Source organism: Canis aureus, chromosome 4 (genome assembly GCF_053574225.1).
Source record: "Canis aureus isolate CA01 chromosome 4, VMU_Caureus_v.1.0, whole genome shotgun sequence".
NCBI classification, from domain to species: domain Eukaryota; kingdom Metazoa; phylum Chordata; class Mammalia; order Carnivora; family Canidae; genus Canis; species Canis aureus.
In genome coordinates, this window is record NC_135614.1 from 60600757 (window position 1) to 60626374 (window position 25618).

Genomic DNA, 25618 nt, shown 5'->3' on the forward strand with positions numbered 1-25618 from the left:
GAGCTGGATAAAGCAGTGCCCGAGGCTTGCCTCCGCAGCCCAAACTCAGGGGGCTTGGCGTCTAGAGGTCAGGGCTGCTCACCAGGCTTGGCTGTGGTTCCGAGTGCCGGGACACTGCCCTCTTCCTCAGTTTCCGAGACCAGGATGGTATTTGCCGAGGGCCCTGCAGACTTCCTGGGTGATCTCCCAGACAGAATGTGGGCCACTGCCTTGGCAGAGGCCGGATGTGGTGTGGAGTTGACCATCTTGCTGGCTTTGTTGGTCTTTGCCTACAAAGAGGAGTGACAGACACGCTGGGTACGGCCTGCTTAGCAATGAGCATACACCTCTTCCCAGCCGTGCAGAGTTCGGGCAAATTACCTCCCTCAGTCTGCTTCTTCATCTTTAAGATGGGGCTGACAGTGGTACCTGCCCTCACAGAGGCAGGGAGAAAGCCTAATTACAGTTCCTGGGACACAGCAGTCACTTGTTAAGCGGTAACCAGCAGTCTGCTGTGGTTCTTATCACTACTTCTCATGGTTGCTAGCGTGCCAGGCAGCTCAGGGACGCGTCCTTTTTGTGTCTGTTAACACTGCTTTATGGACTACCAGCAAATGGTATTCCACTCTCTAAGTGGTTTCAGTCTAGAAAATGATCTTTGAGCTTTCAGAACCACAGGTGTCTTAGTGCTGTGGTGCCCCCACTGCCTCCCAGAGTGCTTGGAAAATAACTGGATCAGTAACAAGTTGTTGGCTGAACAGGCCAATGCAGGGATGATGGGAGTGGGGGGATGGGAGGGAGCTATTACAGATGCATATTGTGCCCAGGGGTCCAGAGCAGTGGGCAGTGTCCCCATCTTATGGAAAAGGAAACTGAGGCCCAGAGAGGTAAAGAGACACTCTAGGATCACACAACTGGTGATAAAGGCTAACATCTGAATCCATGTTGGGCAATTACCCACAACACTATCCTTCTCTGATGCAGGGGACTGTCCCCCCATAGGGCAATTCACTCCCATAGGCCAGAGCTGGTCCTACTCACCACGCCTTTTTCTTTTGTGCTTGATGGCAAAACCGGTCCTGGAACTGAGGAGTTGGTAGATGCTAGTCTTGGGGCTGCAAGATAGGAACATCCAAGGGATGAGGCAGATGAGCTTTTTCTCATTTAAGAACAGCCAACAGGTCTCAGCTCACCGAACAGTGCAATTGGAATGGCTGCCTGGTCCTGGCATGAGGATGTGAGGCTGAGCCCAGACTCACGGAAAAGAGCTGGGGCGGGGGGAGTTGGGAGGTGGTAGTGGGAGTGATGTAGGCAGGAGCCACATCCAGAAGGAGCGAGAGAGCTGGGCAACACAACAGCCACAGGTCCACATCCCCCATGGAGTCCTGAGACGCGGAAGCCCCACGAGAAAAAAGGGCCGGCTCACAGTTGGGCTGCATACCACTCAACGGCATGGCACGACTTCAGGGCGGGCCACCACACCACAGCCCAAGGGCCACCTAGCAGGACAGGGACAGTGGCAGGCCAGCCAGCCCCGAGACCACAGAGAAAGCTGCTCAGGATGTCAACAGTTTCTAGTGGAAAGGCAGCTGAACCATGGAACTGGGAACTAGTTAGATGTTGAGACCTAGATTCCTGGTGCTCTTACATCAGGAGGTACTGTCTCCCCAGACCTCAGACCAGGCAATATTTCTAGGGTGTGCTGTGAACCAGAGAGGACACTGAGGAGATGAACTGCATGGTCTAACTCTCTTCCGGGCATTTAATTCCATCTCCTTCTCTCTTTAATTTTAGACACATTTGTAAGTAGAAGTACAGTGAACCATACAGCTCCAGCCATTACCAACTTGTGGCCAATGTGATGTCGAGCAGCCTCTCTGGCACCCTTCCTCAACAAGGAGGACTCTGAAGAAAACGCCAGCCATCGTATCACGCTGCCCACAAATATTTCCCCATGCTTCTCTCGACAGGGACTCTTTTAAAAAGGATAATTCTGATCCCATTAGCACAGGGAAAATTCATTAAATATCACTAAATAAAATTCATTAAATACAAATTCATTAGCGTCAAACGTCGGTCAGTATAAAATTGGCCAAGCTTTATACATAGTGCCTAGATAGGGGCTTGCGCACATATGCATGGCTGTCAGCAGAGATGCAAAGGGAGGTTTCAAAGCTACCTGCCAGGATATATTAAAGGGGCGGGGGAAAGGGAACCAGGATAGGATAGAAAACCTCTCATTTTTTTCCCACATGCTTTTGTATTGGTTCAAAGTGAACTTGTTTTGCATTTATAATTTTAAAAGATTAAGAAAGCATCAGAAAAGACCCCGAATAGCCAGGGGGATATTAAAAAGAAAACCAGAGCTGGGGGCATCACAATGCCAGATTTCAGGTTGTTCTATAAAGCTGTGGTCATCAAGACAGTGTGGTACTGGCACAAAAACAGACACATAGATCAATGGAACAGAATAGAGAACCCATAAATGGACCTTCAACTCTATGGTCAACTAATATTTGACAAAGCAGGGAAGACTATCCACTGGAAAAAAGACAGTATCTTCAATAAATGGTGCTGGGAAAATTGGACATCCACATGCAGAAGAATGAAACTAGACCATTCTCTTACACCATACACAAAGATAAACTCAAAATGGATGAGAGATCTGTTAGACAAGAATCCATCAGAATCCTAGAGAAGAACACAGGCAACACCCTTTTAGAACTTGGCCACAGCAACTTCTTGCAAGATACATCCATAAAGGCAAGAGAAACAAAAGCAAAAATAAATTATTGGGACTTAATCAGGATAAAAAGCTTCTGCACAGCAAAAGAAACAGTCAACAAAACTAAAAGACAACCTACAGAATGGGAGAAGATATTTGCAAATGACATATCAGATAAAGAGCTAGTATCTAAGATCTATAAAGAACTTATTAAACTCAACAGCAAAGAAACAAACAATCCTATCCTGAAATGGGCAAAAGACATGAACAGAAATTTCACAGAGGAAGACACAGACACAGCCAACAAGCACATGAGAAAATGCTCCGCATCCCTTACCATCAGGGAAATACAAATCAAAACCACAATGAGATATCACCTCACACCAGTGAGAATGGGGCAAATAAACAAGATAGGAAACAACAAATGTTGGAGAGGATGTGGAGAAACGGGAACCCTCTTGCACTGTTGGTGGGAATGTGAACTGGTACAGCTATTCTGGAAAACTGTGTGGAGGTTCCTCAAAGAGTTAAAAATAGAACTGCCCTATGACCCAGCAGTTGGACTGCTGGGGATTTACCCCAAAGATACAGATGCAGTGAAATGCTGGGACACCTGCACCCCGATGTTTACAGCAGCAATGTCCACAACAGCCAAACTGTGGAAGGAGCCTCAGTGTCCTTGAAAGATGAATGGATAAAGAAGATGTGGTTTATGTATACAATGGAATATTACTCAGCCATTAGAAACGACGAATACCCACCACTTGCTTTGACGTGGATGGAACTGGAGGGTATTATGCTGAATGAATAAGTCAATCGGAGAAGGACAAACATTATATGGTCTCATTCATTTGGGGAATATAAAAATTAGTAAAAGGGAATAAAGGGGAAAGGAGAGAAAATGAGTGAAAATATCAGTGAGGGTGACAAAACATGAGAGACACCTAACTCTGGGAAACAAACAAGGGGTAGTGGAAAGGAAGGTGGGCGGGGGATTGGGGTGACTGGGTGATGGGCACTGAGGGGGGCACTTGGCGGGATGAGCACTGGGTGTTATATATGTTGGCAAATTCAACTCCAATAAAAAAATAAAATTAAAAAATTAAAAAATAAATAAAAGATTAAGAAAGATAGAAGATATATGTTCAATATGATTTTGAATTTTTTTAAAAACATGTCCAGAAAAAAAAAAATGCCCAGGAAAAATAAATGGAAGAATAATTTGCCAAATCGTAGGTGGCAAGAATATGGGTAATTTTTTCCTGCCTTTTTAACCAGTAATTTTCATATACCCTCTAATGAATAGCCTATGATGAATCCTGTATTTCTTTCACAATCAGAAAATACGTTTAAAAACCAAGAAATTACCTTCTATGTAAGTAAAGCCCAGTAACCTTGCAGAGAAAAAGGACGATTCCACTGTGGAGTTACAACTATGTTGGTTGAAGCACAAACTGTCTCGAGGAATTGGGGAGAAGGGGCTGCAGAGGCCTCATGGGGTCACCCCTGCCAAAGCTCTGAAACCAGAGCCCCTGGGAACACCTTGCCTGTGTTAACTCCAAAACAAGAAGAGCAGCCCCTCTTTCAGCAGCCCAGAGGCCACACAGAAGAGGTGCCTGCTAGCTGTCCTCTGAGATCCTTCCAGCAGATCTTCTACAAATGTGGGCCTCTTTCCATCTTTATCAGAAGCATCCAGGGGCTTATAACAACATAGCTATTGTACCCCAAATTAGACTGTAAGGGCCCAGCTCTGTTCTTGTTCGCCACCAGAATTCCAGTACCTGGGACACAATGTTTGGCACAAGAAAGGGCTCAACTAAATACTGCAAAAGGTATGTGAGACGCTTCCAATCTCTCTCTGAAAGCTCCTGGTCTTCCCAGGGCTCACTGGAGGAGAAGCTGGAGGTGGACTCTCCCCCTGGAACAATCCAATATCTGAAAGCCTGCTCCCCAGAGCTACAGGGCCCTGGGCTGAGCACTGCCCCCCACACCAACAAAGCCTCCCCCAGCATGCAGGACTCTTACTGGTTTTGGTGGCTTCAGCTTCTGTCTCCTCCTCCTCCTCCTCTTCTGAGCTCTCTGAGCTGCTAATGGGGTCTGACACTCGGGTCTTCTTAGCCAGCAGCGCTGCATCCTCCTCTGCCTTCCGCTTCTGGCCAACCTCTGAGGTTCTGCAGGACGAGGGTGACTGGCTATACCAACCAGGTGGCAAGGGCACCTCCAGGAGATTTAAAAAGAAAGACACCCACCTCCTCCCTCAAAGGAAGTATGCATACAGAATTTGAAAACACGGTGTAATATACTTGTATTCTGCATCTTCACCCATTTCATAAACTATTTTTATAACTATTAGTCTTCAAAATAATCAAGAAGGGTTGATAATATTATATAATGACAGTGGCTAACAATCACTGAGTGGGAATGTGCCAGCACCTGTAGGCTGCTCATAAGAGCCACCCAGGCTCCCCCTTCTCCAGAACTTGCAGCACCTGCAGTGCCCTCTTTCTGGAAGACTCTCCTTAGGTCCTCTGGTGCTTCAGGCCTCAGCACCAATACAGCCACCTCAAAGGCCCTTCCCCTGCCCCCCAACATTCTCTGCCCTGCCATCCTGTTTCATTTTCTGCAGAGCACTTTTCTCTCTCTTGTTATTCTACTTACTTCCTGCCTGACTCCCCCACCGCGTGGTCAAACCTAGCAGAGGAGGGGAGCAGTGCTGGCAGGAACCTCTGCTGGCTTACTATGTATCTTCAGCCTGTAGCAGACATCTCAAGAAACTATCAACTAAGTGACTTGTGCTCAGGGTCAGAGTAAGTTTGGGGCATGGGCAGGAGAAGCACTCTCCTGGTTGAGCAAGTACCATCCCTTTGACCTCACCCTCCCACCCTGAGGTGGTGTCACTGTCTCTGCCCCATGTTCCCCAGCTGGGATAGATACACTCTGCCATAGTTTGGGATGTGGATCCCTCATTCCCAGGAAGGCTACTTTGTTGAGACTCCTCTGAAAACTAGGTTTCATTTATTACACATCAATTCATCCTGCCCCTCTCCTCCCAACAGAATGTAAGTTTCACAAGGGCAGGGATTTTTCTCTGGTTAGTTCCAGGTATATCAAGAACAATTCTGGCTCACAGTAGCTGCTGCTCAATAAATTTTGGGGGGCGGCACGGCGGTAGGGAGGATGCCTCCAATGGTCAGGTTTAGCACCTTATTTACTATCTTTATCTTACAGATGAAGACATAGATTCAAGGAAGCCAAGTTTGCGCAAAGTCATACAGCTAGCCCCTGGGTTTGAACTTTGCTGGGAACCATTAGGCCAGGCTGCCTCTAGTGGGTGTGTGAGGTCCTCATTCCATTCAGTCCCCCTCATCCACAGAAGGGACCAGTGACAAGGAAGGACTCACTGGAGTGGTTCTCTAGGGAAGGAAGTGCTGTAATATCCAGACACCTGGGCACGCTGAAGAGGGTGAGGGAGAGGGAGTGCAGGCATGTACTGTGCTCTTAGCAGCAGAGGACAGCAAGAACTGATTGCTGACAGGGCCCTCACAGACCTTAGCTCCCACAGGAAGCTGGATCTCTTGCGCACCATTCTTGCCTTTACTTACACAACTCTGAGGACAGGGAACCGTAGCCTACCTCCTTCTTGGATAGCTTCTATTCAGAAGCTGCAACCCGTCTCCCTAAAGCGGTACTTCTGGGTCCCACTTCAGTCTCTCAGAGCCCCGGAGAATACCCCACTCCCTTTGTCTTCAGAGATGCACAGACACATCACCTGTCCCTTTGCCTGTCTTCTTGTCAATCCTGGACAATTCAGGATTTTCTAATCATTCCTCATGGGACATGACAGCAAGTCCTTCACTCCACTCCCCTGGTTGACTATGGTCAGGCCAATTCACAGAGAGAATGGTTATCCCCTCCCTCCGTCTCAAACCAATCCTCTGTTGACAGGTCCTTGGATTATCCCCCCTTTCCTTGTTTCTGCATGTTTCACAGACATTTCACACTCAACATTCCTCCCTTTCCCTCCATCTTTCCCTCTAAATTGGGTTGGCTTCCTGCTCCATGCTCAGGCCCACATTCCATGCAGGTGCACAAGCCAGGCACCAGGAGTCAACAAGACTGCCCCTCCAGACCATCCACAGCTCCTGGTCTCGTCCCCTAATATTCCTGGAATCCACTGTCTGACTCTCTACCCCTCTGTTATTCCTGTCTCAAGCCCCATCAGCTCTTGCCTAGATGATGGTGTCCACAGCCCCAACCAGCCATGCCATCCTGCAGAGTGATCTCACCCATCTCTACTTCACCCTTTCATGGCTCCCACTGGTTTTGGGGCAAAGACACAACTTCTCACCATGGATGATGAGGCCTTGCCTGGGATGGGCCCTGCCAACCGTCCAACCTCCTCTATCCTGTGGCTGCAGCTACAGGTCTCTACATCGGCAATTTCCCCTGCCAGGTCTGCTCCACCTTCATCTCCAGACCTATTGCCTCGTTCACTCCCCCATTCTCTGCAGCCCTTAAATCAAAGGTCACCACAGGGAAACCTCCCCTAAGCCCCCAACCCCCCCAAACCTCCCCCTAAAGACGAAATGAGGCTTGGCTAACCTGTTTATGGGATTTGTCACTGGGTCCTTTTTCATAATCTTCACTACCATTTTAACTTTACATTTATTTGTTTCAATCTTTGATGCATGCCTACTTCCCTGACTCCAATGTCAGATCCAGGAGAGAAGGAACCATGTCTGTCTCACTCAGGACAGTATCTCCATACTTAAAATAGGACCTGGCACTTACTGGGTAGGTACTCAACAGATGTTTGATGACTGAATGATTAACAAGCCACTGAAAAGCTGGGGTCCTTACTAGCACTGATCACACCTCTCTCACTATCAGACACCCATACCTGTGACCTGGCTCTCAGGAGCGATACTAGCGTCCACAGTCGGCTATGCAGCCAGATTGTAGACCAGATTAGCATCCTAGCTTATTTCAAGCTGATGGTTTGGGGTATCCTTATTCTACTCTTTCAGACCTGCCAGACTTACTGTTGCCAGTGAGTATAGATGTCCATAAGGGTCACAGGCTGAGTCAGGAAACTTTTCTGCGGAGAAGCAAAAAGAAAGCAGCAATTAAGCCCCTAGGACAATACAGGTCCTCCTTGGGCCCAACTCTCCATGACCTCATGGGAGGCTTTTTGCTCTGAGAAATAGGTCTGCTTGGCCATGTTAGTACCACTCAAACCTTCCAGAGACAAGGAGGGTAAGTACTTCCAGATAAAACCTTTTAAGATAACATGTTAGGGAGAGGGACCTCTGGGAGACTGGAGTTTGAATGTTCCAGGCTAGCATTTATCCAGCAGCCCCCAACTTCCCTGGTGCTCTCCACACTTAGAGGCCACAAGACAGGGCTCTTCTCACCCCTGACCTCTCAAGTCTTTTACAGGCCAGGTGGGGCGATCTTCCCAGGGTCGTACAAACCACAGCCCAGACATCCAAGGCACCCAGGAGGCACGACCGCAATCCATTCATCCACTGGGAAGAGACTAGAACCAAATGGTGCCAGTTTCTTGGTAGAAGCAGAGGGAACCAGGTGGAATCCAGTCCAGTGGAGCCGAGGCCAGATGACCCACTCTGTAAATGTCAAGAACCCAGGGTGTCGAGTGCCCCAGGGAGGTTGAGCGAGCAGTGTGAGGTGAGGGCAGCATCTGAGAATCTGAGATCTGGGCAGAATGGCCAAGAGGGTGCATATGGAGTCAGGCAGAGTTCCTCTGTTAACTGGCTGGGCTGATCTCTTCACCTCTTCAAACTTCAGGCTCCTTTATAATACGGGGATAAGAGGAGCACCCGCCTAGCAGGAAGCTATCAGGCCTGAATGAGATATTCTAGCCAGCGCGCCGCACATGAGCTGGTAATACAGATTCCAATCGCCAATTTCACTCTGCTCTGCCCCAGACACACCTGCCTCCTCACTGTCCTTCAAATGTGTCAGGCCACCCACCCCATCAGGGCTTGCTACTCTTTCTGTCTGGAATGCTCTCCTGCTAACTGCATGGCTCGCTCCCTCAATTCCTTCAGGTCTCTGCCTTCTCAGAGGTGAAAGTTCAGGTGAAATGTCAGGCCTTCAATGGGGCTTCCCCATCCTCCTATTTATAACTGAACCCTGATATTCTTTATCTTCCTTGCCTGCTTTATTTTTATAGCTAACACCTAAGATCACCTGACACACTCTATCATTAACTTTCTTCTTCTTCTTCTTCTTTTTTAAAAAATATTTGTTCATTTACTCCTGCTACAGTACAAGTTCCATGAGGACAGGATACAGGATACTTTCGCCTAGACAAATGCCCCAAAGAAGATAGGTACTATCTCTTGCCCCACTTACCTGTTAAGTGATCTGAATGGAGTAAGAAAGCAAAAGCAATGAAGGTCGAGAGGGTGGAGAAAAGCTTGGATAATAACGTCTTAGGGCCCATCACCCTTTAGGGAGATTCTGGGAGCCACGCATCAGGACCAGACCCCACGCCACAGCCAAAGGGATGACTAATCAGGTCAATATCCACTTTGCCAGCTTAAAACCCTCCAGTGGCTTACCGCTACTCCTCAGATGAAGACCCAACTAACTACAGTAGGGCTCCAGCCAGCTCCCCACCTGCTCTGTCACCCTGTAACTCCACACTTCAGCCACAATAGACTTTCCAGAGGCCACTACAAATGCAACAAGTTGCCTCCGACCTCAGGGCATTTGCACTTCTGCCCGGAATATCCACTTCCCTTCTCTTAGGTCTCAAATCAGCATCCACATCCCCAGGAAAGCAATGCTGGGTATCCCTGATGTGGGCAATTTGCCATCCCTGTCTTATCACCCTATACTTCTCGTTTTTGGCACCTAACGTGTTAAGTGTACAGTTACCTTTGTGATTCTTTGATCTGTGCCCACCTCCCCTACTAGATTCAAGACTGTAGACCCTGGGAGGGCTGGGGGACCTGCTCAGCCTTCTATCACCAGCACCCTGGGCGCCAGAGACAGCTGCGGGGAAAAAATGAAGTAGGCAATGACTCCACCACAAGCTCGCATCCCAGAGCTGTCTACCTCGGTACGGGAGGGATGAGGGCCTGAGCTTCAGCTCCATTAGGGGCCACTGGCCCCTCCTCTTGGCGCTCCCTTTCGCCGCCTCCCCCTTCCCTGGGGTGCGGCCGCAATCCACCCCTCCGACAATCGACAATCTCGGCGACCCGACCCTCCAGCCCACCCGCCGTCCCGGGCCGAGCTGAGCCACGTGGCCGGGACTTGGGAAACTTTAAACCGCCACTACCAGGAAGGGGGTGGAGGTAAGGGGCGCGGGAATTACAAAGCCCTGCGCGTCGGATCTCACACCCCGGCCCGCCCACTGCGGGGCTGGGGAAACTGAGGCCCAGGGCAGGGAGCCACAGGGCGGCAGAGGCTGCGGCTCCTTCGGGACCCCCGGCCGCCCCCCGGGGCGCCGCAGGGTCGGGCGCTGGGCGCCGCCAGGCCGCCGGGGGAGGGGGCGCAGGCAGCCGCTCTCCAGCCCTTCCTGCACGCGGCCCGAGCGCACGGCCCGCGCACGCTCACCTGGCCGCTCTGCTCCTTCACTTCCCGCGCCGCGCGCACGTAGCCCGCCTGCAGTAAGTGCTGGTAGATCAGGGGAAGGAGCTCCCGGCGCTTCCTGGCCTCGGCCATGCCGGCGAAACTCGGCCTGTCCGCTCACCTGCACGCCCCCCTCGGTCCCCGCCCGCCACTTCCCTCGTGCCCTTGGACCTCGCGCGCCCCACTTCCGGCTCCTCTTTCTCCCGCGCCGCGCGGCGCGCCGGGAAATGTAGTCTTAGCTCCTGGAGCGGCCGGCCCCGCCCCGGCGGACGAAAGGGGCGGAGGCTCGGCGAGTAACAAGGCTTCCCATTGGCGGGGGGGCGTGGTCCCGCCGGTCCCGCCTCCCGGCCTAGAGATGAATGACTCCCTCTTAAACCCTCCGGATTTGCTCACCGCAGGGATTTGCCCTCCTTGTTCGCTGTGACGGCCGCGATAGGGTTTTACTCATCTCTGAACATCTTAATCTGCATTTCTCTCGGGTCCCGAACTTCCAGTTACCCACTCATGCATTCACTTCCCATAGATTTTACGATCCATGACTATTTGTCATTGTTCATTTACTGCATAAATCGTTTTTGAGCACCGTACCTTAGGCTACTGCTCACCTAGGAAGGAGAGATAAAAAGATGGATAAGAAATGGTGGCTACCCTCAAAGCTCACAGGGAGATCTGGTAACCAAGCAACTGTGGTTCAATGCCTTGAGCGCATTGTCCAGGACTGGCACAGCCTCGGGAGCACAGAGGAGGGGCACCTAACCCCAAAGAGGCATCTCATCTGAGGCTTAAAGACGGAGTAGGAATTTCTAGGTGCAGAAGAGAGGACTGGAATTCCAGGCAGAGGGCACTGCCTGTATATAGACGGGAGAAATCGCCCTGGTATAGGCTGGGAAGCCCAAACATAGAACCCAGTCTGTGTTGGTGGGCTGCAGTTGTGGGTAAGAGGCGATGAGTAAGGACAAGGAGGATGGAGAAGTAAACAGGCCCTACAGCACCCTCTCCTGCTAAGCAGAGCTTGCACTTTGTTCCAAGGGTGATAGATAATCTCTGACTGGTTTTATGGAGGAGGGTGACCCGGGTTTGTGTTTTTAAGAGATTGCTATCATCAGAATGTGGAGGATGGATTTGTGGAGAACAAAACTAGATGTGAGGCTGTTGTACTTGTCAAGGGGAGGTTGGCAGGGAGAGGATGAGGTAGGCTGGGAAATATTTGAATCAGCTCTTTTTAACTTCATGGACCCATTGAGAAACTGAAGACAGCGTGAACCACCTAGACTTTGCTGTAGAAAATTTTGAATGTGACATAACATTTTCAAACCAGTTTTAGGACATGGATAAGCACATAATTGAATCACCTAGAGTTAAGAACTCCTTCTCCAGGAAGAAACAGGAATAGGACCAGGTGACCAAAGGCAGTGAGGAAGAAAGAGGGAGGAGACTAACCTGCGTTTAGCCATTGAGTAAAATATTTATTCAGTACTTACTATTGGGATGAAGTAGTCTCCACCCCAACAGAGAGTTTAGAGTTTGAAGGAAGAGACACATGCTAAACAGTGTAGGAAGTTACAAATTGTTACAAATAGTGCATACACGCAGAGAGGAAAAGCATTGAGTTTTCTTGTGGAACAGTAAATATTGTGCGGAGTCACACAGCTAGGGTTCAAATTCTGACTTTGCTTCTTGTTAACTAGGGAACTTTGGGTAAGTTACATAACTTCTCTGTGCCTCAGCTTCCTCATCTGTAAAATAGAGATCATTGTAATATCTACCTCACAGGGTTGTCATGAAGAGTAACTGAGTTCTAAGCAGAAGAGCGTCTAACAATAGTGCTGTGCCTATATATATGCTAGCCATTATTGTGAAAGCACTTAACAGGAAGGAGGTATCTATCCTTTCTTGGGGGTTGGGGAAGGATTCTCCGAGGAAGTGATATTTGCAAGGAAATCTGAACTATGTGTGGATGAGGAATGGCTGGGTGGAAGGTGTGGGAAGACCCCCGGGGTAGAGAGAAGAACCCATGCAAGAGAAAAGAGGTGAGAAAAGGCCTTGGTAGCAGGGTGTAGAGGAAAAGCAGGGGGATTGAGGAAGGTGGAAGGTGGACACAGGCAAATTCCATGTTAAGGATCTTTCGTTTCATCTTAAGCATGATACGAAGCCACTGACAGTGTAGGTCCACGAAGGACAGGATAGATTTTTCATTTTAATGTGACCTGTGTGAATGCCCAGTGGAGAGTGGAATAGGGTACATATGTGTATGTGCCGGAAGACAAGTTAGGGTTAGGAGTGCAGCCAGGCATCCAGGCAGAATTTAATAGGGCGATGCTGGTGGCAGCAGAGGTGGAGAGTGGTGGAAGATTCCAGAGTCATCAGGAAGTAAAGTTGTCATAGAGATGTGTTGGAATGGAGGGCAAGGCAGAGGGAGTGTCATCGGATGGACTGCAAAGTTTCTGTGCAGCCTGGCAGGAAGCCACTTTCCCTGAGAAAGAGGAGACTGGAGAGGACTGGGGTGGGGGCAGAGCAGGGAGAAGGTGACAAGGGGGAGCGGGCATGAAAAGCACAAGTTCCACTTTAGCCAGGTGGAGTTTGGAATGCCTTTGAGACATAGAGTACAGATGTCGGGTAGGCACTTGGGAGCCTGGGTTTAGACCCACAAGAAGGTGGGAAGTTGTCAGAGGAGAGATGATAACTGAGGCTGTGGCTGAGGGCCAGGTTGCCCAAGGAGCAGAACACGGACAGAGGAGAGAAGGTGGCCCAGGAGGGAGCCCTGAGGTGTACCCCCAGGGTAGGGCTGCACAGACAAGGATGTGCCTGCAAAGGCCAAGAAGGAGCAAACAGAGAGGTAGGAAAAAACCCAGGAGGGTGGGTGTAGGGAAGGAAGGCAAGGGAAAAGTTTCAGGAAAGTGGGGCAAGCCCCTGGGGAATGGTCTAAGAAGTCAGATGGGATGAGGATGGAACCGTGAGCTTTGTTTTAATGACAGTTGTGGCAATTGTTGATGGTTTTAGGGAGTGCTACCTCTTGGAGTGACAGAGAAGTTCAGGTGGCAGTGGTCTAATGAGTGAAGGAGGGGTAAGGGAGGCAGTGAGTCTTTTGAGAAGTTTCTGTATGAAGGGGAGAAGAGAGACAATGTGACAGGGTCAGTGTGTGTGTCGGAGGAGGTGTGTTATAAGGTGCAAGAGAGCTGGGTTTGTTTAAAGGCAGATCAAGGGGAGAGAGATTAATTAGGGGTGTAGGGAATAGGGGAGATAATCAGCAAGTGATGTTCAGGAGCATGTGCAAGAGGGAATGGGATCAGGCATGTGGGTGGAGGGGTTGGTCTCGGAGAGGAGGAGGGATGACTTCTCTAGAACCAAAAGAAGGAACAAAGAGAGGATGGGTGCAGATGTAGATGTAGGTTTGTAGTGGGATGTTAAGGGAGATTTCATCTTGAGCTTCTATTTTTTCTTCAAAGTGGGAGGCAAGGTCCTCTGCTGAGAGCGAGGAAGAGGTGGTGAAGAGTCTGGAGGAAGGAGGAGAATGAGCATTCCGACTTGGGAAGCAAACTTGCCCACAAAATCCCCAGTTGCCTGACAATGTTGACAACCCATTTGAAGCTGGTGATCGTTAATTTACGTGTGTCCTATCCCATCTCACTGAGAGGTTTCCTCCTTCACAGCTCACCTACCCAGGTGCAGGCAGGGGGAAAAGTACTTAGTAGGGTTTATCTAGAGGCCTTGGGTTTTGCCAGATGGGTGAGGAAAAGAGGCACAGGGGTCTAAATGTTGGCAAGAGAGATGCTCAGTCTCTGGGCTCCGGGATCTAGACTGGGCAGGGAGGAAAGTAGAGACAGATGGAGTCTCAATTTTCAGGGAAAAAGCAGAAGCCACCATGGATTGGGCCACCATGAGGTTGGTAACCAGCAGCCTGAGCTGGAAGACAGTTGACAACTCCAAATGATAGCAATGCCTGGGTTCCTGATTGGGTGGCCGGATGGGCCACTGACTGAGATAAGTCAACAGGCTGATGAGCATACAAATTTGTAAATAAAAGCTTCTTTTCACCCCTCCAAAAACTGATTTTCACCCCTTTGGGGCATTATCACCCTCATTGAGAATGAATGCTTTAGTAGGGAATAAATTCCCCTATGGCAGGTTTGAGGTTGTCTTGTTGGCTGTGTTATTCCTAACCCCAGTCAACAAATATTGGAAAATGCAAGGGTGGTTATAGTCTGTCTCCTGAGGAAGAAAGGAGGGCAGAGCAGGTAAGGCACATATTGTGAGTACAAGCCCAGAAGCAGAAATGTGGAAGCTTCTAGAAGTCAATGGAGAGGGTACTGGGTCATGAGTCTTTGGCTGACCTTGGAGAAAAATGAAGAACCGATATTAAATTAAAAAACAAAAACAAAACCAGGATGGTCTAATACCTTCTGTCTGGCAACAGGTTGTTTGTTTTTGTTTTGTTCCTAATAAAATTCATTTTAGGCACTTATGCTTTGTCCTTGGCTCCTGGGAGGCTGCCTCTTCTGTGGACAATTTTTTTATTTCCTTGATTTTCTAAATCATACCCTTCACTGAATTGCCTCAGGGCCCAAGCACAAAATTAAAACATTAAACTGATAAAATATAACATGGCAACAATTAAGACAGCAGCAAACAAAACAGTGGATTTAAAAAAAAATTAGCCTCCGAGCATTTTTTTTTTTTTTTTTTTTTTTTACCAGTTAGAAAAAGATGTCTTTGTTAGTGGGAGAAGGCAGAAGCTTCCAGACCACTCGACTGTGAGTGTCTCTCGGGTAAGCAGCATGACTTAGTCATCTTGAATTCTCAAGCAGGGCACAGTGAGGGCACTCAGGAAATGAGTGAAGGAGGGACTATCAACAGAGGGAAAAGAAGCTAAGCTGGTGGGACGTTATAACCTTCTTTTCCCAGCAGGATGGCTGCTGCACAGAGTGGAAGGTAGCATGATACAAGGGAGAAGCTACTGAGCCAGGAGTCAGGACACTCCCTTTTTTGGCCAGGCTCTGCTGTGTGACCTTGGGCCAGTCTCTTGACCTCTCTGATCCTCAACATTTCTTCTCGTTGGAGAGGTTGGACAAAGGCCCTTCTGGCATTGGAACTCTCAAGAGAGGGGCCTGTCTGGGAAGGCTGCCTTTGCCCCCAGGACCCAAAGACGGCCCCTTCATCTACTGTAACAATGGGTTCTCCCTGGGCCAAGTCACTTAGGCCAGTAGGTTTCTCACCGCCTCCTTCCCTCTCCTGGGATGACAATTTCTTGCTTTCTTTTTTCTTCAATCTCACTGGAGATTTTAAAGATTGACAAAAGGTTTAAAAGTGAATCCTGAAATCATTAGTCAAACGATTCAGGGCTGTATAAAGACAAAGCTGGTCCTTCATGTCATTCACTCCCAGCCCACTTCCCTACCCTCTAACACCCCATCCCTCCACCCCCACCCTCAGCAACCTCTGGGGTCCCGTGTCAGGTCCCTTCACATTCTCCCTCCGGGCTCAGACAGACACAGACACCCTGCCATAAGGCTTGAATCCTCCCTTCCCATTTCCCCGTTTTCATCTCTCTTTTCTGCTTTACAAAAGGGGATCATATTAAACACACAATTCTGCAACTCGCTTTTTTTTCACCGACTGACATATTAGAGCCATTTCTCCAGAGACTGGGATCTGCTGCAGCCTTTTGAGTAAGAGTGGCAGCTCACCTACCGTGAGCTGGCGCTGCGCTGCGAGGCATACCCACACTTACGGGTTTAGCCCTCAGAGCACCCTATGGAGCACCTTACTGGTTCCCTGCTCTGTTCCTAGAGAAGGAAGGTGAGGTAAGGCCCAGGCCAGGAGCTCTGAGTTAATGGGTGAGGGGCAAGGTTTGGATGGAGGCCAGCTGCCTGCAGGGAGGCGGGGAGGAGGGGGACTCCTGGTGACAGAGTGGGAGACAGCACAGGACAGGTTACTTCTCTTCTGGCTAATACAACAGTGCTGCTCTCAACACCCTGCTAAACACATCCTTACGGACCGGAACTTTAATTTCTGTAGAATGGAATGAAAGTGGGCCAGAGGGGATGCTCTGGTTTATTTTAATAGCTAAAGCAGAATTAACTGCCAAAGGGGTGTAGCGATTCACAACTTCATCAGCATAATTTCCTATTTACGTGGTTTTATTTCTCAGAGCTGGAAGTGTCCTTGGAGAGCATGACGCCTGGCTCTCTCTTCTCACTGATAAGGAAACAGGCCCCCGAGGCAGGAATCAGCTTGGTGAGGTCCCCGCGGGCTCGAGGCGGAGGTAGGCCCGTCCCGCTTCACGCCTCTCTTCCCTCCAGCTGTGTCTGCCCCACTCTCTCCTCCCCTGTGTTCTCCGCACTGCACTTGGCATCGCTTCTCTCTCAGGCCTATCAAATCTCCCCCCTACCCGGGTCAATCACTGACCCTGAGGACGAATCACAGCTTCCTAATAGGCTCTCGAGCTTGGCCTTGTCTGGTCACCCTTCAGAGCCCAGTGCGAATACCACCTCTTCAGGGATGGCTTCCCTGACTGAAGGCCTCAGCTTCACACCTTCAGAGGAGGCCCTCTGTTCTGGATGTTCCTCCCAGGAGCCACACTGCAGAAGGGCCTACCAGGAGGGGGCAGTGCACCACCAGAGAAAGGTCTCCCTAAAGGTCAAGGTCACCAGGGTACCCTTGGCCCCATCACAAGCCCTTTGGTGCCCCCCCCCCAATCTCCAGCGTGGACATCTGTGGGGATAAGGGGTTCCATCCCCGTGGTATGGCCTGTGGCAGCCCCCCCTCGTCCCCCGTGCCTCAGTCTGCATCTCTGTAAGTGGAGAGGGTTGGACCAGCTCCGTGTTTCTGAAAGCGCAGTGACGCACAGAGTGGCTTCAGGAGATAAATAGATGGACATTTTAAAATGGAAATCTTTATGTATTTATTTTAATGTGTATTCGACAAAAAAATAACTAGCACATCAAACCTGTTATTTCACAGATATTATTGCTTAGAATGGGGCTAAAGTAGACATTCAAGAAAAAAAAGCAGTGAGTCAATGTAAAAGAAAGTAGCAATTAAATAATAGTACAGGTGGTAAGGCGGCCGTGAATGGCTTCCATCAAGAAAACATGGGTCTGCCTTTGACGGATGTTCTAGAACTCTGATTTGTGGTGATTCCCTGCCCTTGCTGAGGATGGGGGGCAGGGAGGGAGGCACCACTTCCAGTAGCTCAGCCACTGGGCCTTGGAACAGAGGGGTGGGAATTCAGCAGATGGGCCATGTCCCCCCACCAGACCCTCCTCCACCTGTGGGGGGGTGCAAGTGCCTGCCCCTCCTCCCCGCCTTCTTTCTCAGCTTCCCTGCGGTTACTAAGGAGTGGGAGGCTGAGAGGGGCCGCATTCTGGAAGCTCATCTGCTCCCTCATTCTCACCCAGCACCCTGCTTGGCATCAACTATTCAGGGTGATGATTAACAAAGATACAGGAAGGCACTGGGGGTGGGGAGAGAAGATAAGGCGGCGTGGACAGAGTTCTCTCACATATGTGAATGTCCAACCTGGAATGACTGTCTGATCCCCAAACTTGCCAGTGCATTGGCATCACCTGGCAATTCAAGAGAAATGCACTCCCAGGGTCCCACCTCAGGCAATTGCGATTATCGGGGCCCTGGCCTCAACACTTTCAAAAGCTCGCCAGTTGATTCTGATGCTTCTAGGTTTGGAACCACCACACTGGACCACACGTTTTAACTGGCATTCCTGTGGCGAGACCAAGGCTCAGAGAGGGTTGTCGCTTACCCAGAGTCACCCAGCATATCAACAGCAGATGTCCTGACGCCCAGCTCAGTTCTCCCCACTGAGCATCCCTTGTTGAGCCTCGTCCGTGGTTAGCAGGGAGAACTCCACTGACAAATGTGGTGGGATTTCTTTGAGCCTCCTTTGCGTCTGGGCTTCTCAAGGACTTTCCACAGAAAAGAACATGCTGTTTGAACAGCCATCTGCTTTAAAGACTGGAAGGGGTGGCGAGGGGTGGAGGGGGTGGCGCTGGAGGGGGTGGCTGGGAGATGCAGCCTCCTCTCTGCACTTGCCAGCCTACACAATCGCACGGGATCCTCAAGGAACAGAATTAGGAGCAATGGCTAAACTGCAGATGAGATTTTCTAACAGTGATCTGTGACCTGGGAGGCGACTGACCTGGGAGCCACAGTCTGGCTCCCTGCTTTTTGAAAAAATTAAACATTTGACATGTGAAAACTATAGGTACGTATACATACAGCTCCCATGTTCCCGGAACCTAGGTTGTGAAAAAAGACATCACCAATAAGTCAGAATGTCTCAGCCTATTCCCCTCCCTCCTGCCCGGAGACAGTCACCACCCTGTTCCCTGAGGTTGGCATGACTCTTTCCTGTACATATTTTTATGTTTATGCTATATATGTATATATCCATAAAACATGCAAAGTACTGCTTTGCAGATTTTTTCAAGTTTTTGTGAGTGATATAATATTGTACATAGCCTTCTGCAATTTGCTTGTTTTCTTTCAACATTTTGTTTGAAATTTATCTGCGTTGTGTGATCCGAGTTGTGTGCAGAGCTCAGTACATACGTTGCCACTTTTTTAATCCGCTTCATTGTAAATATGTACTACAATCTATTAATCTATTCTCCTGTCCATAGGCATTTGAGCTGGTTGCAGTTTTTCATGATCCAAATCTCACTGCCATGAATGTCCTTGCACACGTCTCCGCATGCACCTGGGGAGGGGTCCCTGGGCACAGGAGCTTCTTCCCGTCCCCCACTGCCACCGCCTGACTGCATCTGAAGGGCTGGCCAGCTTCTGTCGCTCCACATCCAGACTCACGCTAGCAATTGTCAGACTTTGGAATTTATGCTGTTCTGATGGGGGCCAAATGCCTCTCATTGGTGTTTTTAATTTGTATGTCTCTGATCAGTGGGGCTGAAACGTTTTCATCATTTCTCTGGTCCCTTGCATTTCCTCTCCTGTGAATTGCCTTTGTATCTCTGGCCCATGTTTCCATTGGGCTGTCTGTGTGGTTCTTCCTGATTTGTGGGAGCTCGAATTCTGGGCCTGTTGCTACTACCTTCTGCCAGTCGGTGGCCTGTCTTCGCACTTTATTTATGGAGTCTTTTGATGCACAAGGATTTTTACATTTTAAGATAATTACAGTGTCAATCTCTCCCTCTGCTTCTGCAGTCTGTGGTAGGCAGAGGCCATTTTGCCGGCATAGCGCCCTCCGTAGGAGGCCTTGTGCTGGGGTGGGAAGAGAATGGGCTCCCGGGCTGGGCCAGCTTGGAATTCCTTCCTGAGAGATTTACGGGTGTGGTGAACTTGGGAGTAAGTTATTTTACCACTGGTTTCCAGTCACCTCTCTTGTAAAACAGGGATAAGGACAGTCTCGAGCTTCAGGGATGCTGTGAACCTGGAAGGAGGAAGGCCGTGGCAGGAGGGAGAGGGGAAGGACTCATTGACAAGAGTCTCCAGAGAGGCTGCCATCTGAAGCCCATCTAGCATGGACGTCCCAATGTTTTCTGGTCCAAAGGGATTGATCCATTCTCTTCAAATCTAACTACATCTCAGAACTTGGCTAGGTCTCAGGAGGAACCGGGTGTGTGGAATCCAGGCTCACCACTCCTCCCCTTGCACTCTGGCCCTGGGTCCTGAGCCCATGTCAGGTGACTCCTGAGGGAGGGGTGAGTATGCAGTTGCATTCCTGATCTTGTGGGAGAGGCGGGAGGATGCACACCACGGCAGCTGAAAGCCGATTATCCATGGTAGCAGGCGTGGGAGAGCATCTGAAGGCTCCAAGGTAAATATTTGGGGAAAGAAAAGAGCACATGTGCCCGGTCACTGTCACTCATACGTGACCACATGCCAGCCCACACAGACAGGTCTCTTGAGGCCACAGCAGGGGGGTACCCCCATTACCTCCAAGCAATTCATCCTGGGCCCAGCACCCTGCTGGGGCAGGGTCAAGCCTGGGGGGGAGGTGGGCAGAACCCTCTGGGGTGAGCAGCCATTTGGACAAGACCACAGAGCCCGTGGAGAGTAAGGCCAAAAGATTCTTACTGTTCACTCTGCTCACCCTAAATCACTCCACCACCAATACCACCATCACAGAGAGGTTGGCCCGCTCAAGTGACCAGAGCACTGGGATGGCAGTCAGGAGTGTTGTTTACAACTGAAACTTATTTCTGGCATCGCCAATACACACACATGATGTAAAAACTAGAAAGGTACAAAAAGGATGTGGAGAAAAGTCTCCCAGCTTCCCACCCTTCTCCCCAGCCGCCCAGGAGGAAGCAATGTTATTGGAGGGTATATACATATATGCATTTATATAACATTGAGAGTAGCACATTATATACATTTTGGTAAACTTTGCTTATTTTTTTTCCACCCTATCTTCTCTCTCCCAAATTTAGGACCTAGAATATAACGGGCAGGAGTGAATATTTGAAGAACGGATGGGTTAGTGGATGGGGTGGTGGAGAAATGAATGATGTTCATCCAGGTTTAGGCTTTTCGGACTCCTTGTTTTGAGACTCATCCCTGGGCTTGGGAGGTTCCCTCTTCCTTTGGCATGTCACTGCAGGTGGGTAAATTCAGGCCTTCTTGACCCTGGCACGGAGCCATAATGGGGGAACTAAGTGAACCAGGCAGCTGAACAGCTTAATTGTCATTTCCACCAGCAGATGGTTACCAGGGAAACTCAAAGAATGTTAGAACTGGGAGGGGTTTTCAGGCAATGTGAAGGCAGCCTTACAGAATCTCAGATTGGGGGGTGGTGTTCCCCACAAGTTCCTTTAGACTTTAATTTTTTTTGTGTGTTTGTTCCAGTGATAAGCTAAAACAATTAAGGATAATATTTTTGGATTGTCTGGATGTCTGCCTGATAATGTCGCATGGTCTTGTGACTATACCTGTGTTGGTGTTTGCATTTATGATCGCTTTGGCACTGGGATAATCAGTGATGCTACAGCCCCCTCCACAAACCAAGATTTCCACAAAGATCAAACTGAGAAGGTTCTTATATTTTTGTGTCTGTAAGATCCCTAAGGTCCCTGGAAATATTCTTAAGGTCAGTGAGAAATTTTTTAAGGCATATGTCCATTTCCCAAGTTTGAGAAACCCTGGTGAAGACAAGAGGATGGCAGACAGGGACTGGGAGCCGGGATTGAGGTCCTGTCTCTGTTGCTTATTGGCTGAGTCATCTGGATTCTTCTGACTCTTCTGCTTTCATTTCTCCACTGATAAATTAGGACCAAAGAGACTTCCTCATAGAATATCATGACGGCAAAATGAGGTAGCGAATGTGAAAGTTGTCTTTCTGAGCGGCTTCAACTCTCGTTTCATAAAGGAAGGAAACAGGCTTGAAGAGGCCAAATGAGTTTTCCAACATCAGTTACTGGTAGAGCTGTGGCGGGGGCTCAGGAACCTAAACCCACCTGGCACTTCCCCACTGCCCTGGGCACTGAAGTCATTAGCCGCAGTGGTGTGATTTTAATTCCAGAAGTGTCATAATAACACATCAGGTGGAGCCTGTCACTATTTGGGCAAACACATTATCTTTATTTTTATTTGTTAAATAGATTAAATTAAGGAAACCAAACAAATAAATGAGCACGTTGGACTTTCCATAGCTCTACCTCTCTTCCCGGAGCAAAAACAAATTCTTTCTCAGGCAAAAGGTCAGATAGGAGGCATGTGGGGACAGAACACCCAACTAAGTGATGCAGTGCCAGACAATTTGATTGACCACTTTGACCGGTTGAAGGGCCACTAAGCCAAGCACATGGGCTTCATTTCAGCACCCGCTCTTTGGGAGGATGTGGTTTCAGGGTTGGGTCACCCAGGACAGGCTGAGAGCTTCAGAAAGCAAGGATGATTTCTGGTCAGTGCTGTTTTCCCAAGCTGAGCTCTGCACTTCATGTAGTAGGTGCTCAATCAACATCTAAAAAATAAAGGAATCCATAACTAGAGTCCAGTTCTTTGTGTGTTTTTTTTTGTTTTGTTTTTTGTTTTGAAGATTTTATTTATTTATTCATGAGAGACACACAGAGAGAGGCAGAGACATAGGCAGAAGGAGAAGCAGGTTCCCTGCAGAGAGCCTGATGTGGGACTTGATCCCAGGACCTTGGGATCACCACCTGAGCCAAAGGCAGACGTTCAACCACTGAGCCATCCGGGTGCCCCAAGTCCAGTTCTTTGTGTTTAAATATTTGGAGGGGCCTCTCCCAGAGACATGACTAACAAGCCCAGGTTCAAAGTCAAGAGATCTGGAAGCGGAATTGGAGGGATACATGACCTTCTGGCCTGGATTTCAGGGACCAGACAGGAGCAAGGCCAGGCCAGAGGCTGAGGTCTGACACAACAGGCTGACTGACTAATTTGTGATATCAAGTCTCTGTTTGCTGAGCATCTTCCATATGCCAGGCTCTGTGCTAGATGCTGGGGATTCTGAGGAGAGCAGGTACTACACCCCAGAAGCCCCTACTCTGTGGCAGTGAGCCCACAGTGGTGAAGAAGAATTTGGGCTTTGGAATCCAACAGACGTGACCTCAAACTCTAGCTTGACAGTGTGTGACCTTGGGCAAACCACTGTACTTCTTTATGTTTCGGCTTCCTTCCCTGTGAAATGGAATGAAGCATGGTAACTGCCGCCTCAGCTGGGAAGTAAGATACAACCCTAAGGAATGTAACACCTGGCACAGAAATGAGGGCTCCGTACCTGCTATCCAACATGACATCAGATGGGGCTTGGGCCTCACTGAAAGGCCCACCTGTCTCCTTCATCTGCCCAGAGCCCCTGAGCACTTCTCGGACCCAACAGAAGGATGAGGCTCAGATGGGCATCTTCCGTCCACGCACATCAAGTTATTTATAGTTGATTTGTTATTGTGGCTGTTGCAGTTGCTCTTGTGTCTACCAAGAACACTGATGCTATGAATAAACTTGTGCATTTCTCTTTGTGCATGTGAACAAGACTTTCTCTGGGGTGTATATAATAATAACAAACAATCGGAAGGGTAAGGGCACCGAGTAATCAGAATGAATACCATGGAGCTGGAACCTAGTCCTAGAGGTATTATGAGAGGCTAGATGTTAACCTTACTGTTGCTGGATCATGGGAATGTTGGAAGGGTCCCCAGGAGAGGAGCTGGGGCAGCCAGAACATGGGGAGGGGCAGTAGGGTCACACGGTAAAGGGGATGGGTGGACAGAGACTTGGAGTAGCAGCTATTTACCAACTGGCCTGAATTTATTTCAAAATTTTAATAACCAGTGTGGTCCAAATGATAAGCATTCATGTATACATACCTTGGAATATACATGCCCGGGAGTGGAATTGCTATGCTGTAGGGAAAGTGAATGATCAACTTTATAAGATAATACCAGATGGTTTTCTGAATCACTTATCCCCACAGACACTCCTGTCAGCAGTACCCACATCCTTGCCAACACTTGGTATTGTCAGGCTCCTTATTTTTTTGCCAATCTCGTGGGTGTAAAATGGTAACTCACAATGGTCTTAATTTGTACTTCTCTGAATCCCCATGAGGTTGAACATCTTTTCATATGTTTTTGGAGCCTAGAGCTATTTGCTTAAAGGGTCCAGGCCTTGAAGAGCTTAGAGAGCATTCCGCTAGCTACTCATCTTGAACAACAGCCAGGTAAGTGTGCTAGATGGGAAGCCAGGAGATCCCGGCTCCAGCCTCGGCGTGGTTACGTCCTCATTCTGTGGCCTTGGGCAAGGCATTTGGCCTTTTCTGAGCCTCAAATGTATCATCAGCCAAGTTGGGGAGAGCCTTACTCTCTGTTCACAGGGAGGACAGCTAAGAGACCCAGTGAGGTCATAGAAGTAAATGTGCTTTGGGCACTGAAAAGTCCTGTAGGAGGCAGAGATTAGTGCTCACTCTTTGAAGACAATTTAAGAAGGCTTTGAAGCTTAGAGGAACAAGCAAACAACCTCTTGGAAGCAAAGAGCTCCAGCTCCAAGGCTTGAATGAATGCCTCCTTCCTCCCTAACCCTCTATCAGCCCCTCTCTACCCTCATCAGGCAGAGAAGGAACAAAGTCCATTAACTCCTGGCAAAAACATGCCTTGGGCACTCTGGGGGGTTTGGGGACCCAAAACACATGCCTAGGCTGCTCTGATATGAAGACAGCCAGCTCCTTGGTGCCTGGTTTTTCCCTGGGAGGCCAGCCATTGCAATCTCTTGGGCCAGCAGGTGGCCACAGGCTCAGCTACCCTGGCCAGTAAGCAGAGATGCAGGCATGTGACAGTACCTAACCCTTAGATTCATGGCTTTTCTCTCTGTTCCTTCCACGCCTTGCCTGTTCAGTAGCAGGGGAGTTAGCCTAGACAGGCATTTCTCAAAGCATGTGCTGTGCAGCAACAACTATCATGGGTGGTAGTTAATGGGGAGGCAGGGATGGGTGAGAGATTCTGCTTCAAATCAAAATGTTGAAAGTTATTTTTGCAGCTCACATTTGCTGAATATGTCAGGCATTGGGCTAGACATTTTACAAGCATTATCTCATTGACTCCTTACCACAATGTTACGAGGCAGGCACGATGGCTGGCTCTGTTTCACAGGTGAGGAAACTAAGGTTTTGCAAGGCTAAGTGACTTACCCAAGGTCTCTCAACTGGTAAGTGGCAGGACCATGATTCAAACCGACATTTCCATAGCACCTGTTCTTAACCAGGTTGAATTAATAGGGTTGAGTGATTGATCAGACTGTGGAGGTCTGGGGAAGGAGAAAAAATTTATAAGCCCTCTGATTTAGTTCTATGTCATACAGTGTCCTTGTGGCTGTCAGAGAAATGCAATGAAAAAAAAAAAAAAGAGGCCTCACTTTACCCTCCTAGAACTTCAGCTGAGGGGGTAAATTCAGCAGAGCATGAAAGCACCCTGAGGTGGGTACCAGGAGACAAAGCTTCCTGGTCTCTTTTAGACCAAGATGTAAGGGACCACTGAACACGGGAAGACGGCAGGGAAAAAAGAGCCCCAGGCAGAGGAAATAGCATGTGCAAAGGCCAGGAGCTCAGCGAGAACACACAGTCACAGACACAGTGGATCGAAGGGCTGGGGGCACAGAAGATGAGTCCTGGATGTCAGCAGGGACGCAGTCACCCAAGGACTTGACTTGGGAGCTTCTAGAATGAGGCTGGGACAAAGGAGGGGGAGATTATCCAGGAGGCAGTATTTGAGGAGGAATGGGGCCCTTGGCTGATGCTGGGAACATGGGAGGAGGACTGAGGGAGGGGGCCGAGGGGATGGTAATAACGGGCTTAGTTTCGGCCTCCTCAATGTTGAGGGGGGTCAC

General features: G+C 49.2%; 1 protein-coding gene and 2 long non-coding RNA genes across 12 annotated transcripts in view; 2 read left to right on the top strand and 1 right to left on the bottom strand.

Annotated features, from left to right (window-relative positions):
* LOC144312815 (uncharacterized) lies at window positions 1-2035 on the top strand. Its single transcript, XR_013378443.1, has 2 exons — window positions 1-297; window positions 1774-2035. It is a non-coding gene; the product is annotated as an uncharacterized LOC144312815 (long non-coding RNA).
* TCOF1 (treacle ribosome biogenesis factor 1) overlaps window positions 1-10479 on the bottom strand; it is a 39384-nt gene extending 28905 nt beyond the window's left edge. For 5 of the 9 annotated variants that reach the window (XR_013378442.1, XM_077895900.1, XM_077895899.1 and 2 more), the window contains exons 1-5: window positions 10292-10478; window positions 7747-7802; window positions 4730-4875; window positions 1021-1094; window positions 83-269 (exon numbers count right to left, since the gene is read on the bottom strand). Coding sequence is in view for 8 of the 9 variants with exons in the window: in XM_077895900.1 (XP_077752026.1) it covers window positions 83-269; window positions 1021-1094; window positions 4730-4875; window positions 7747-7802; window positions 10292-10399 (571 nt within the window). In the remaining variant the exon portion in view is untranslated. The other 4 variants (XM_077895901.1, XM_077895902.1, XM_077895903.1 and 1 more) reach the window with 4 other exon arrangements.
* On the top strand, window positions 9844-23210 carry LOC144312816 (uncharacterized). Of its 2 annotated transcripts, XR_013378444.1 has the most exons (4): window positions 9844-10029; window positions 15001-15072; window positions 16455-16568; window positions 17984-23210. It is a non-coding gene; the product is annotated as an uncharacterized LOC144312816 (long non-coding RNA). The 2 variants fall into 2 exon arrangements; XR_013378445.1 differs by lacking the exon at window positions 15001-15072 and having other exon boundaries at window positions 9847-10029.
* The last annotated feature ends 2408 nt before the right edge of the window (window positions 23211-25618 follow it).